At 45.2% G+C, this 15899-nt stretch overlaps 1 protein-coding gene across 1 annotated transcript in view; it reads left to right on the forward strand.

Moving 5' to 3' along the window:
• Window positions 1-6460: 6460 nt before the first annotated feature.
• Window positions 6461-15899, forward strand: part of mrpl23 (mitochondrial ribosomal protein L23) — a gene marked incomplete at its 3' end in the record, with an annotated part of 67170 nt that continues 57731 nt past the window's right edge. Inside the window, exons 1-2 of the mRNA XM_080002798.1 lie at window positions 6461-6542; window positions 8331-8453. Of these exons, the coding sequence (XP_079858924.1) occupies window positions 6523-6542; window positions 8331-8453 (143 nt within the window). The 5' untranslated portion in view covers window positions 6461-6522. The remainder of the gene's footprint in view (window positions 6543-8330; window positions 8454-15899) is intronic.

Raw genomic sequence — 15899 nt, forward strand, 5'->3', positions numbered from 1 at the left:
CTCATTTCCAACCGCAGTTCTTTGTTGCGAATACTGGCGGACCCCGCCACGGTCAAACAATCGGTACCGGCATAAAGAGGAGCGCATGCATCAATGGCCGATTTCTCAGACAGTGCCTTGGATAAATACAGGATATTTGTTTTAAACAAAATAATCTCACAGATGATCACTTTGAGCGTGCAAACAAAAAAAAATAATAATGCAACTAATAAATGAAAGGCAGATTCCGTGATAAAAACCCATGTGTATAAGGCTTAAGTTGCTGCGTGGTCGGTGGGGGTCAGGAGGAGAAACGTCTGGGCGCAGGAATGTTGTTTATGAGCCGCTTCAAGGGGTGAGGGTGGCTGTGCGACCGCTGCAAGGTGGCATTTGCAAAGGGTTTGATCTTCCAACAGCCATTGTGTCTGGGATTGTCAAGTCACTATAGGCAGTGGTGTAATGTAACGAAGTAAAAATATTTTGTGACTGTACTTACGTATTTTTTCGGGAGCGTCTGTACTGTCGACTTTTATTTTTACTCGGCTGCATTGAGCCCCCAAAAAGTTTGCTTTTACTCCAATGCATTTCCCCTGAACAACTTTGCTACCCGCTGCAAAATGAAATCGGAGGAAAACTGGGGGCCAATGGTGTTAGTGAGGCCAGTTATCACAACGTTAATGTCAGCGAAGGGTCACTCTCAAGCCTGTGTCCAGAGTTGCCAGGTCTGCGGTTTTCCCGCAGAATTGGGCCACTTTTTAAGTGTCGAAGCAGGTTGTTTTTTTTGTCCACGGGTTGGGGGGCGGGGGGCTGGGTTTGCCATGGAGACCTGGCAACACCGCCGTGTTCAGTTTAGTTTTTTAAAGAATTGTTACTGAACTAGCAAGGGTGTGTCCCAGAGAGCCACAACCAGAGCAAAGTGTTGGAGAGCGACGACCACAGCCTCCTCCAGCGGTGATGCTGTCCCGCCTGCACCTGCACATGCACATGCACCTGCACCTGCACCTGCACCTACACCTGCACCTGCACCTGCACCTGCACCTGCACCTGCACCTACACCTGCCCCTGCACCTGCACCTGTTCGTCTGGAGGCCAACACCCCGGGACCCGGTATTGGTCTCCATCCGTCTCCATCCATCCGGGTGTTTAATACCATGTAATTACTTTTGATACCTAAGTACCTTTAATATCAGCTACGTTACGACTTTTATTCAAGTAGTATTCCAATGAGTTACTTTCACTTTCACCAGAGTAGTTTTTTAGTAAGTTCAATCCCAACTATGACAGTAAATATAGGAGGTGCGTTTCAGTGGGACTTGAACAATGTTGGCCTGAGTGCAGGTTAGCGTCTGTGACATGCACAAGATATTCAGCCAGTGTTGTCCGACATACCCTGAAGATCAGTCCCCGGGCCCCTGTTTGTGCACGTCAGGACTCCATGGTGCACCACATAACTCTGGCAGCGAGGGAGTCACTAGATCAGCCTGTAGGAACACTGCAGCCGATCAAACCCTCACTGCAACCCCGACACTTTAGAGATCTCTGGAAATCAATATGTACAGTACAGTGTGTGGGGGTTGGGGCATGGGTTCCAACTGAAAAGTATTTATGGTATATTTTTTCCCGACTGAAAGTATATATTTAGTGTATGAATTGTGTTAAAAGTATATTTCCATCCATTTTCTATCACTTGGTGTGAGTGTGAGCTGGCTTCCCCCGCAAAGCATCCCCCCGTCTAACGCCCGGGTGCCCCGCGCTTGCCCGCAATGCAGAGACTGGTATAAAACAGTTATATCTCAATTGGTACATATATTATATTAAAAAATAAATGATAATGCTCCAGGTTAAGTTGAGATAAGGAGGTCACTAAAAAAATTAACAATTAACAAATAAATAAATAAACATAATCTACTCATGTGAGAGTAAAACCCTGAAGATTAATGTTGACAACCGGCCTTATCTGTCCGGCTCCTGGGGTCAGGGGTCGGTCTAATGACATCCACAGAACATCCGGAGGGTGGGGGGGGGGGGGGGTCAGAACTTGACATGCCATCCAGATCCCCCACCCGCTCGCTTTCATCCCCCCTCCGTGCTATAAATAGGACGGCAGCCCGGTACCCCCCCCCGGACTGTGGAAAACAGAGGAATCTGACCTGAACCCAGGGCTGGTGCACGGGGGCCAAGGGTTCAGCCCGACATAAGAAGGGACTCATTAAAAAAGGGAATACTTTTAAAAGGAAGGCAAGGAAAATAAGAATAAATGATATATAATCGGAAAACAATGAAATTGTTAAAAACAAAAAACAAAAATAAACAAAAAAAAAAAAACATTATAAAATAATTAAAATAAAATAACAACAAAATGATTATCATAAAATAATAAAATAAATAATCCAAAAAAGAAAAATAAATATGATTAATATGATAAAAATTGGCCCCCCAAAATGTAAATATAAATCCCCTCAGACATTGGCTGGTACATTTAAGTATCACCCTGTTACAAGTATAAAAGGAACAGGACTGTTTATCGCTATGAATCTCCCACGAATACTCACAACAGATGGGCTACAATGGAGTACAATGGAATATAACAACCAGCAGCACAGAGGGAGCACCAGTTCCCTTCCATTCATGACTCGCTCGCTACAATTTAAAGACAAAGATTTGGATCTTGTCCCTGTGAACCTTGAAAGCCAACACGGAGCCACGGAGCCTCATCTCGGGCGCCGTGCGGTGTAGAGGGCATAACACCGCCCCGCCCCACTACCCCCACCCCCCCCCCCCCCGATCTCCTCCACCTCTGGGGCTGTCCGCTGACGAGCGGCCGTCCTGACCCTGGAACGGCCCCGGCCGGTTCCTCCCTTTTCTATCGACAATCTCCCCTCTTCGTTTTTTGGGACTCCTCGACTCCGTGCGTGGACATGCACAGTGCATTTACTGTTCTGTGGAACCCCACGACCCATCCCAACAACAACACTGGGGGGGAACGGCGCAAAAGCAAATGGTGGGCCCCCTCTCTCCAGTGGAAGGATGAAGTGGCCTGAAAGACTGGGCTCCCTTCAGGGGCAAAACTATTCACTTCAGCTGACAAACTTTTCCGTCTTTCCGTCTGGATCTTCAATTTACCATTTCCCCTTTCTCTCCGTCTCGTGGACATTCAATACCGACAGCCCCTCGCCGGCTGCCTGCAAGTCGGGGTGGGGGTGGGGTGGGGTGGGGTTGGGGGGGGGGTGAGGGGTATGGGGGGGGGGGGGGGGGGAGTTTCCATGCGGCCCCAGAAGCCCAATCTTGGCGGGACAATCCCGCTGTAGACTGAAGTGTTTCCATCTATCCAACCCTCTCCCATTAGAGCCCCCTCCGCCTTCTCTCTCCCTCTCTCTCTCGCTCTCGCTCTCTCTCTCCCTCCATCTCTCCCTCTTTCCTTTCCCCTTACTTTCTTTCATTCGGTATTGTCACACCAACACACGCTTTCCACTACCCTAGGCCTGACCTCTCATTCCATCTCCCTCTCTCTCTCACACACACACACACGCACGCACGCACACACACACACACACACACACACACACATACGCACACGCGCGTGCACGCACACACACACACACACACTGGTGTAGGTAAAACCTCTAGACATTGAGCTCAGAACAGTGAGGGTTTTGTTAATGAGGCGGAGCCCAGAATTTATTAAGATATAGAAATTTTCCGTCCCATTAATTGACCTCTGTGCACCTGTGGTGGGCACTGAGGCTCTTACAACATTTAACATTGGAGTGCACATACTTGCATGCAAGCGTGTGTGTATGTGCGAGCATGTGCATGTGTGTGTGTGTGTGTGTGTGCGCGCGTGTGTGCGCGCGTCTCTGTTCGGGGAAAGCATGAAACCAAAGCAAAGACTTTAAATGTAACTCGATGATATGTAAATGGGGCCAAATGAAGAAACGGGAGCGGTCGAAATCTCTCTCAGTCAATGAAGGGCACTTACGCTCGCTCATCAGGTTTGTTTTTCCCCAATATAACCGGTGTGACAAACAGGAAAGTAATAGCGCGTATTAATACACTTTTAATTTTCCGTCAAAGATCACCAACTGCGAAGAATAACGAAGCGGCCTTCACCGCGTCTATAAATGGCAGAGTTGGACAACAGTGTGAGACCGAACCTTTGGCCGAGGGTTGAGCTGGTTCATGTTGCGCCCCCACCCCCCTCCCCGCCTCTTCCAGCCCCAGACCTGGCTTTGTCAGCCACCATTGAGTCTTCACCAAACACTTGCGCTCCGGCCAAGGTAATCATGGGAGCCACTGCTGCTACTGTGGAGTCTCAGGACGCACACGGCAGAGGAACGGGACGTGATTGGAATAGGGAAATTAAGACGACGTCGCTCGCACACCAACAGATACCGAGCACACACTCACACACACACACACACGTTGTTCTTTTGGTCGACGTATCATTTTCATACCATTTTTTTACTGAGTAAAATAAGATAAGATAAGATAAGATAAGATAAGATAAACCTTTATTAGTCCCACAATGGGGAATTTACATTGTTACGGAGGCACTAAGTGACAGCAGAAAAATAGAGAGCATATCAGGGTAAGCACCATAAACAATATAAATTATATAGAAAAAAACACCATAAATAGGAATCAGAGTACTAAGTGTATTGCACATATTCTGACAAATAACCATTGATATTCAATATTTTTATTTATTTACTCCTGAACCAGAAATATGCCCACACGTGAAGACGCAGTGTGTATGCACCTGTGTGTGCAAGCAACACGCCTACTTCTCGAAACCTCAAATCTATTTCTGCATGCAAATAAAAAACGCTCAAGCTTGTATTGGAAAACCAAATTCTGTCGGTTATCAGGATGTGCCACCAGTTACTTATTTTAGTTAAAAAAAAAAAAAAAAAAGTAATAAAAAAGGGTATAAGCATTATCACATGTTGTCCATGTATGTGGACTGCGACCCACTGTAATAGGGCAAAATAAATTACACCATGGTGGTGAATGGTCAAATATCATACTCTGTACTTAGGGTTTGATATAAACTTTAGTAGCACCCTTTCACCTAGTGCTCTCTTGATTCCACCATGCAAATAGTAACAGAGAACAATGTGATCAAACATCAGGGTCTGCAGAGACTATAGCGGGGGGGGGGGGGGGGGGGGGCATGTTTGATATATTGCAAGCGCTCTAAAGATCAACTGTCCTAATATGTTCACACAATGCACAAACGGTTGATATTGTCACTGCAATATCATTAAAGTACTCTTTAACACGCACAACACACTCACACACATATATTTTCAGAAATGCACACACACTCACCTACGCACACACACACACACACACACACACACACACACACACACATACAGGCACACACACGTACGCACGGACACGGACACACACGCACGCACACAAACACACACCATGGTATCTTAACCGATGGAAACTTCCCTTCCTGGCATGGTGTGGGCTGTCAGCGTGGGCTGTAAACTATTCCGGCCCTGCCAGATCTGAACCAGCTGAGCAAGGGACTCATGTTCCATTCGGGGGCCCCTCAATCAGCCCGATCCACCATTGAGGGGGCACGTTATAGTGACCGTGAGGTCAGGTGCTGGGGCACAAGGGGGAGGCTGGAGGAAGGGCAAGTCAAGGGCTCTATCTGCTGGTCACCGGTAGTATCGCCTGCAAAAACACGGACCCCGCGTCCAAGAAAAGCGGCACAACAAACGAAAAGAATGAAAGCATAGACAACGGCACGCATTTTTCGTGTGCGTAGACAACTGAGTAAAGAGAGAAGTGGGAGGTGTATACGTAAGGTAAATTAAGAACGCAATGCTAGATCGATCGAAGGTAAAGGAACTCCGCACTCTCTGCTAAAAAAACATGGGGGCGTTTGGGAGTTCATCGTCTGATAATGGCAGATATGCAGATTCGGTCGGTAGGGCGCATTGCTTTGTGCCGCGTTCCAACGACGTCGGAAGTCGGCAAAATCCGACGTTGTAGGAGGCAAAGTTCCCAAGAACGGTCATTTAAGTCGGAATTCCGAGTCGGGAATTCGGGATGGATCGTTGTGGCCAGGGTCTGCTGAGGTAACGTGCCGGAAACATGGCGGTAGCCAGCGTGCACTTGAGAAGGTCCCTGAGTATGGCTTTTTATATTTGGAGACACACCTAGCCGTGATCTAAACCACTCTGGAGTCATTTATGTGATGTCATCATACGTTTTCTCGCTATCAAAATGTACAAGATTTTCCAAACCAACACACATTCATCGCGGGCACCCATGATTATTTTTTTTGTTTTCCAAAACCAAGCCATGCTTTGCTTAACGAAACTGGTGCTGGGAGCAGGGGCCCACAGGGGCAGAACGAACGAGTCGCGCCGTCCGCGGGAAGGCGGCGTGACTTCCGGGGCGCCGCGCCTTCGCCCGAAGTGCGCAGGCGCGGAGGGTTTGAACCCGGAAGCGTTTCCAGGCGCGTGTCGCGACGGCGAGTCCTTGAGAGCGGGTCGGCGCTGCGGTCCAGCTGGAGCCATGGCGGCGCGGAGGCTGATGTGAGTGGGCGCCCCCCGTCACGCGTCGCGCCCTCGTCCGTTTCCCCGGTTCCCCTCCGGCCGCGTCGTGCGGCGGAGACTGTCTTGGAAACCCGCTCGAATTCCGCGCGAGGTTCATATACGAACGCGCGTCTCGTGTTTGTTATTGTTTCTCCGACGCTGCCTTGGGTGGAGGAAGGTGTCCTCCCGACCCCGTCTCAGGGCCTGTCGCCCTATAACCTGGAGCCCTGGTGGGTCTCAAGCTGAGGTCCGGGTACCCCCCCCCCCCCCCCCTCCCCGGGGGGCCCATAGGTACATTTTAAGGGAGTGTACAATAATGACTGTTTTGGTCGTAGCTTAACTGTTTTCTTACTATAGTACAGACGGAATCCGAATCTGTTTATTGGGCCTTGTACGTTGTCATGTACAGTGCAATTTTATTTTATTTTTTTTTCTGTATAAGGGTTGGTGCATTGTACTATAGACATACGAGTAGCGTAAAATAATGCTTAACAATTAATAAGTGTTTATACATATATATATATATATATACACACACACACACACCGAATTTCAAAAAGGATTTGACATCGCCAAGTGGCAGAAACGATGGGTGTAATTAGTGGGTATTTTTTTTTATATACTGGCTATAAATATGAATAAAGTTGGATGTTTCTGTATTTCATGACTAATATGTATACGCAGACGGTCACGGCTAATCACAGATGGCTTAGCACTCACTTATTACAGTGTTATTATTATTATTGGGATCTGGAAGATTGGACGAAATCATATCTAACAATGAAGGTCTTCTCTCGTTGCGGACCGAGGGGTCCTTGATATGAAGCCCGCACCAGGCTTTTGCTTTTCATTATTTTATCATCGTTATTATCTTTATCAAAGTACACTGACAAATGTGTAGGTACCTCTCAATAGGTTCTCCACGTTGCTCTGTCTCTCTGTGGACACACTCAAACATTGTCACACATCATTTGTGCGTGGATACACATACCGTTTTGTGGTCCACACATATTTACGGTTAAGCACTGATTGGGCCTTTAACTGCTGGACTTAAATAGAGCACTGGTAACTCAGGCGCCCACTGTGCCTAAATAATTAGGATAGGTAAAATGCAGAGGGTCCATTTCCCCACGGAGGATCAATAAAGTGATTCTTCTTCTTAATACAGGTCAATTGTTGTTGTTGTTGTTGTTGTTGTTGTTGTTGTTGTTGTTGTTGGGAAATCTGCAAATATTCACCTAAAACTGACGTTAACTCTTCCCTATTATTCACTGACTCCTAACCCTAACCTAAACTAAGGATTTGTGGTGAGGTAAATCGACTTTCAAGGACATTAGCTAACGTTAGCAATAAAAATCACAGTATATAGGCATAGTCACTTTATTCAAATGTTAATTCGAATTGGGAAATTAAAAGCTAAATTCTAAGTTGCGTATTCGTTTCCAACTCTTGGAAGAATAATATGGAAGTTTAATTTAGCTGATGCAATTTCAATTTTCATTTCAAGCAACAAGTCTGTTTTGGAGCAATTCAAATTATTCCAATTCTAATTTACATGTCATTTTAGTTATGCAGGAAAAACCCTGCCCCATCCCCAAACCCTTTATTGTGCCGCTTGGGTGCCTTGCAACAACCCCAATATCTAATAAAAATAGAAATACAAACCAGCACCTGGATAGTGTTTCTCCTTGCCTTTCCAGGATGACATGCTTTCGGTGTTATACATTTCTTTGAGCGCTGTATGAAGATGAAATCAACGGCGCTGCCTTCCCCTTGTTTCCCTCTCAGGTATCCCATCTACCAACATGGAAACCCACAGCTCAGGCTGTTCAGACCCGACTGGGCTTTGACGTTGGTCCGACCTGGGCGAGAGCAGCCGCCAGACACCGTCCAGTTTCGTATTCCCATGGCGTAAGTCTTGGAATGCCTTCTCTCTTTTTCTGTTGTAATTACATATATACAAGTGTTTATTTGTACAGATATACAGTATAGTGTGTATAGGGTCACCTCAACGCTGACTTGCGGCCATCTGTTCATAGTACATATGTACGATTTTTGGTTAATGGTTCAATTTAACCATCATGGTGAAGTATAGCTTTACTGGCGCTGTTACTTTTTAAAGTAATAATTCATAAATCTCGACGCAGAGTTGTTGTGAAAAGAATCTGGACAAGAAAGCGTGCTGTGTTTTTCTCTGAAGCGCAACGATTGGTTCATAGGAGTGTCACGATTCCATGAATCGATCTGAATGAGCGTTCGATTTCGAACCTCGAAATCACAATTGGGTTCGAGATTCTCCCCGTAATTTTGTGGGTAATATTGTCCGACGTGAATGTCATCTCTAATTTAACGTTATCTGAAAATAAACTCTGTACTGTATCGCTGCAGCAGAGCTTTTGGGGAGGGGCAACCAAAGCCCGAGCCACAGGAGCCAGAGAGCGCATTCTAATAATTTAAAGAAAAGGGGTGCTCCGATTTAATAAATTATGATATTTTACAATATGTCCAGTTGGTTTGTCCACTTAAGAGGGCAGAACAGAGACCGGCAGCTTGTGAGAAGTGCCCATAGGCACCGGTACGCGCTCTATAAGAGTAGTTAACGTTATGGGTATGATTTGGATTGTGATATCAAAGATAAGATAATAATGTTAAACGGAACATGATGCTGTGATATGATGAGTAGAATTATGGAAAAAGGTCTGATTAGAGAAGGTCGTACAGAGTGGGCATGGACGCAGTGGGATGAGGAGAAGAGACGCACTTGCAGTAGTGTTGAAAAGTTTGTCTCATACGGCCCCCAAGCATTTATTTTATCTATGAGCTTGTATGAAATATTTTGTTTATATTTATTCCACCACAAAAAATGACTATTTATAATGATGTGATAATAATGTGACTGGACTCAGTTACTTATTGAAAAACAAGTGTCTTCTTTACAAATCAAGACTCGATAGGGTTAGTGCTGAAAAAAATACATATGTTTAAATCAAATCGTGTATTGAGAGATACAGACTTCTCTTCAACAACGACTGTACCTCGCTTAATTCTGAACCGATTTTCATGAAATTTTGTTTGTTATAAACGTGAGAAATTGAACATGACACTGGTTTCTGTTACTGGAATTTAATTTAGTTACGGGGGGCGGATATAATCGTATTTTTTCATTCACTACCATGTTTAAAGGAAGATTGTATCACGAGTGCCCCCTGTTGCACTTTAATATAACTATTGAGTATTGAATGTTTTATATATTTTAATATTTTATTTAAACATTGGACTTCTTGAATGTTGTTTTCATTTAAGACCATGGGCAAAAGTTCCTTGCTTTAAGTGTTTTACAGAAAAACTGGAAAGCAGTATAAGTAAGTATAAGCAGTAATTATATTCGTCACCATTTTATTTATTTTTTATTATTTTGCTGATCCGATCTTTGACTCAAAACCGTGATACGATCCAGACCGTAAGTTTTGTGATCCGTTGCACACTTAATAACTATTTCATTTTGATTGACTATTGGTCAGAAAAATGTGTATGTATGTGCTACAGCGCCATGTGTAAATTATGATCTCATAATCAGAACAAGATATTCTAAGATATAATATAGCCTAATGTGGATGGCCCTCGCTATCCAACATGTCATGTTTTCTTTAAAAAGGGTTTTGTGAATTTCTTAGGTTGACCCACACTCACACACACACACACACCCACACACACACACACACACACACACACACACACACACACACACACACACACACACACACACACACACACACATATGTTAGGTACAGTGGGGTCAATGCCTTGTTTAAGGAAACCTTAACAGGGCAGAAACCTTCTCTTCTGGGTAGTTGAACCCAGACCTCGGGTTAAGTAGGTTCTCCAATAAATATGTCCCATCAAATAACAACAAGCTTGAAAGAGGACCTCCACTTTTATTTGGATATTTTAGAATAGCGGTTCTCAAAATGTTTGTACCGTGACACCCCCCCCCCCCCCCCCCACACACACACACACACACACACACACACACACACACACACACACACAAAAATCCAGGTTGCGACCCCCTCACCCTTAAAACACTCTGCCGTGACCTGCTTCACTTCAGCACCCTCTGCCCTGCTGGCACTGCTGGGTACACAGGCACACATGGCACGGAGGACGCTGCGTATTTAGCCTATTTGCTGTTTCACTTTGCGGTGAAAGAAGCACAAACTCAACAGCGAGAGGAGGTGGGAGTGGTTTTGCTTTACATAAAGATGAAAAAAATAAAATAAAAAAATAGTGACATCAAACACAATGTCATTTGTCGACAGTACCCATATTTCCTCCAACACTGACCGGGATTCTATTGACCTCGACTGCCGTCTGGGTGCCCTGCTCCTCCTCAATAAAAAAAAAAAATCTAAAATAAATGTTTATTTTAGATTTATTTTTTATTTTTTTGTGTAACTTTGTTCTAAAACTGGACGCAGAGTGGACCAGGGATCGCTCTCGCTCTCTCTCTCTCTCTCTCTCTCTCTCTCTCTCTCTCTCTCTCTCTCTCTCTCTCTTTCTCTCTCTCTCTCTCTCTCTCTCTCTCTCTCCATCCATTAACACAATCCACTGTTCTGATCCAAGGCAGAACGTCCCTCGGTTTAAAATATTTGTGTCACACAAGTAGAAACTGACCAAAACAATGGATCTAAAATATGAACAGTACAACCACCACAGGAAGTGCGGTGTGCACAGTGCGCTCGGTGCACGGTCCAGCGCTGGAGGAGGAGAAAAAACACACACTCTGACTCAGATTCAGCCTTGTTTACCAGTCTTTATTTGTGAGGATCATCATATCTATCTATCTATCTATCTATCTATCTATCTATCTATCTATCTATCTATCTATCTATCTATCTATCTATCTATCTATCTATCTATCTATCTATCTATCTATCTATCTATCTATCTATCTATCTCTATTCATTCAGCAAGAAATCAGATCACCACGACAATTTGTTCTTATCTTGTTCTGAACATGTATTTTTGTTCAAAAAGTTATTCTTCTTTTTAAGTGTACCTCCACCTTCATTCTGAAGGAGGTGACACGACTGCTTTACAAGCTGAATAATGGCAAAAGGCAAAAAAGTAGGGCCAAATAAATTCTCATATTATCAAGGTAGCTGGGCCGGCAAAACGTCTTTCAGCACAGTGCAAATTCCTTTTAGTCCGAGCAGGCTCACATTCTCAGTTCATTCACAGATCTTGTAACAGTTAGTCACACTGGGTCCGTCTTCATTGGGTATACGCGCTACGGAAACCAGCACTCTCCTGACTGTCTATCGCTGAAGCTAAAACCTTGAATGGGTAAGTGAATCTCTGGTTTTGTTTTCAAACCTTTGCTTTTCCTTTCATTGGCATTTGAAGCCTGTTTGTTTATTAATGTAGTTGGATTAGTTTGTGAGTTTGTCATTCATTGTTTATATTTCACACAGCAGCTTCTGCCTTGAATACAACGTATTTTATTGCTGGAATGAGTAGTCCATATCAACACATTGTCGCTATTAACAGGCGGAATGCGGCGCTGGTTCTTCTCCGTGGGTCCGAAGGAGAAGGCGGGGGCGGCAGCGGTGGCTTCATCCCATTAACCGGAGAAGGATTGAAGTCGATTTTCAAAATGTATACTGTATATGTGTATTTATTGAGCTGTTTCCGTAATAAAGTGTTTTCTGATAATTCTTTCTGTTATCAGTTGTTTGTGGTTTCGACTATTAAATAGGAAAAACATGCAATGGATATTTTTTTGTAATAATGGTGTATAAATAAATGTACAGATTTCTCTACTACAAACACTTATCGTCAGTTTGACTCGAGCCCACCTGTAGTTGACTCCAAGCAGCAAGGAAACCGTCCCTCACTCACTCACTCACTCACTCACATCTGCTAAATTCGCATCATTGGTATGGAATATTTAATGGAAATATCATTGTCAAAAGATATTTACCAAAAAAATGTATTTTTATTTTTTTACAACCATCCTGCGACCCCCCCCTCAAAATAATTTCCAAGAATAATCTCCAGGCGGCCCCCAGGTTGAGAACCACGGTTTTAGAATAGTACAAATCGGATATTTATCTGCAGAGGAGGGCAGCAGGTGATTGCTTTGACGGTCTGTTGACTTTAATAGTTGTGCTATTTTGATACTTCAGCATTTTCGCTATTAAAGTAATGTCTCTGCTGTCATTAGACGTTCATAACTCACATCTGTTTTGCTTTTCAGGTTGTAATTATTCTATTCTGTTTACTGGCAGAGTAATAAACCCTTTGTTCTACCTGGTCATGTAGTTATATTAGTTGGCACCAGGTGGCGCCACAACCCCACGAAAGATGAAATCTTAGGCAGCTTTCTCCATTCAAGACGGGCCTCCCAACCCCAGAACTATTTTGAATAGGTACACTTTAGGAGGGATAACTCGAGGTAGAGTCGACGTGAGGGTGTGCGTCGTTAAAAGACACGTACCAGTTGGAAGCGATGGAGGTGCATTCGGGGAATGGGATCCCTGGCTGGATGTCAGGCATTAGTTTCTGAGAAGTGAAAAGCACAAATTTAATTCGAAAGACAAATTGAGAGAAAATATTATTGATACTTACCCAAAGTTCGAGGTCAAGGGAGTGCAACGCACATAAGACCACTTAACCGCCTGCTAATGCATGGGAACGCTCTCTCAGAGCCTTTGGTTTTGGCTATTATTTCTACTGTCATAAAGCAGCAGAAGCAGCCCATACCAATTACTACTTAGCCGTGGTGGGCTGATTCCGACTACCTCCCTCCGCCAAGGTCACTGAGGTTAGCGGAGCTCTCCGTGCACACGCGGAGGAGAACAAATGGAAGTAAGAAGCACATCATTTATCTGTCTCTGGTGGGTCTCCGACCGTAATCTGCCCATCCAGGTGCCACGGCTCCCATTTGGATTCCTGTCTCATCGCTGCCAAACTCCTGGGGTGCATATGTAAGTGTGCGTGGGAATGTTCATCTTCGAGGGAGTGTGTGTGTGTGTGTGTGTGTGTGTGTGTGGGTGTGGGTGGGGGTGGGGGTGGGGGTGAGTGGGTGGGTAGAGTTGCAGGTGAGGGTGCGTAATCTTTGTGTGGTTTTTGATGCCCAGCCTGGGAAATGAGCCCGGCTGATTGATACACTCACGCACTTCTTCCTTTGCGAGGGCTAATCGGTTGAAATGGATGTACACACACACACACACACACAGCAGCTCCGCTCAGCATTGGCCCCACCCCCGGTGTTATTGATGAGCCTGAGTCATTGTGCCGCTGGAGACCGTCATAGTTATGACCGGTGAGGGCCCGTGCAGCCGTTATTGAGAAGTGGCAATAATGGAGTTCACATGGGAATTAAACACGGTTCCCTTTGTCTTGGCGCCCCTGGGGGCCGGCATTCACTCCTCACACATCCACGCGGCCCAGTTTTACCTTGATCATAGCGTCCGCTGTTAATGGCCCCTCCCATCTTGAACAATTTAGCGCTAGGCCGATATTTTGATATGAGACTAGATATCGTCTGGGATTTTGGTAATAATCTAAATGCCGCAATATAGTTGAAATGTTGTATTTAAGGCTGCGTTTTGGTGAAGTAATGCACTTTTCTGACAACTAAAACGTTGTTTAGAGAGAATAAAAATGTCATGTGATTGTTAAAAGTGATTTCTTTAGACACGTGTTTTTTTAAGCAGTTTATAACCGTTACCACAGTGTTTATGCCCTTTTGTGCTCTGTTGGTATTTCTTCTTTGCTCCAGAAGGAACATCATGAAATTTCTCAGTTTACAACCACAGACCCACTCACCTGGAGAGAGAGAGAGAGAGAGAGAGAGAGAGAGAGAGAGAGAGAGAGAGAGAGAGAGAGAGAGAGAGAGAGAGAGAGAGAGAGAGAGAGAGAGAGAGAGAGAGAGAGAGAGAGAGAGAGAGAGAGAGAGAGAGAGAGAGAGAGACTTGTGGTTAAACATAGTATCGACAGCCACTTTTATCCTCGGCCGTCTTGAGGCCCATCAAACCAAAGGAAGCTCTAGTTTATAAACCGGACTTGAACTCAAAGCGTCTTTCTTAAACAAACATAGTCGCAAAATACTGTTTTGTACCTGCTCGGACAAACAAGGTTCTGATCGCCACTGCAATCACTCACTGTTTCTGTTCGCTGGCTCCACTCCATAAACAAGGGCGCCCGACTTGGAAACCAAGTCGTTTTTCACGCTAATTATCCTCGGTTCATGTCGTAGGAAGTAATTTAGGGGGCCGAGAGCGGAGTGTAACTAACTGCTCCGACTTAACTTGAGCGCCTGTATTTTCAGGGAGCCGGGGTACCAAACCCAGACTAACCCGCCCCTTTTTGATTCATTTCTGCCCTTTTGACAGACTCTCGGGACAATTACCTCCCATAATCCTTCACACGCTGCTCCAATGCTCGACTGGGGACCGGGCCCTCGCGTCTCCGCTATCCCCCCGTCTTCTTCTGGGTCTCAGGTTCCCCCGCGCCCTTCTCCTCCATACAAAGTCTCGTTATTATGATCTCAATGTTTGGTGTTGAGCAGGTTTCTGTGTGTGTATATGTGTGTCCTGTCTCGGTTTGGACGGGGAGGGCGAGTGTGTGCGTATCCCATCCCGAACCGTGACAATGGGCTGTACCGACAATGGGCGAGCGAGCGGCTTTCTCCAGCCTTTCATCTGCGCCAGAGAACGACTCTCCCGTTTCATTCTCACCATTAAGCCGACTCCACACAATGCGCTTTGATGTGGCGCGCGCGGGTAAACGCCAGGACCAAACGCGCGCCCGTTTGCGCCCGAATCGCACGTATTGTTTTAAGATGCGGGCTTAAGGTCTGGGGCGAGACACTCCAGCTATGCGCGCGTTTGATCGGGTGCTGAACGCAGATGACGTCCTGCTGGCGTTTGAACTGAGATTTTCAAACGCCTGAGACACACACAGAGCAGGAAACGTATTTAGGTTGGAATATCTCTAAAATAACGCATCCGGCAGCTTGTCAAAACTAGCCTTTATGCTTCCCAGTTAGTTGTTTTTTTCACTTGATAAAAGCTTTATGCTTGGTTTAATTGGTGTGCGTGCATGTGTGTCTGTATTGGCTTTTTTTCTTTCTTCTATTCGTTTGCGTATTATGTGTGTCATTTGAGAGCGAGTGGCTCCACATGTCTTTTATGTGGGAAGGAGGCAACACCCTTTGACATGACAGGAGTAGGTTGGGGAGAGAGGAGAGGACAGGTTTTGAAAGAATGCCTCCAGTGACTCTATTGACCTTCACAGCAGCGGCTTCCATCTTCCCTTGCATACCTTCTGAGTGCAGGTGGAAAGGGGAGC

The sequence above is a fragment of the Zeus faber genome (genome assembly GCF_960531495.2).
Source record: "Zeus faber genome assembly, chromosome: 6".
In the NCBI taxonomy this organism is placed as follows: domain Eukaryota; kingdom Metazoa; phylum Chordata; class Actinopteri; order Zeiformes; family Zeidae; genus Zeus; species Zeus faber.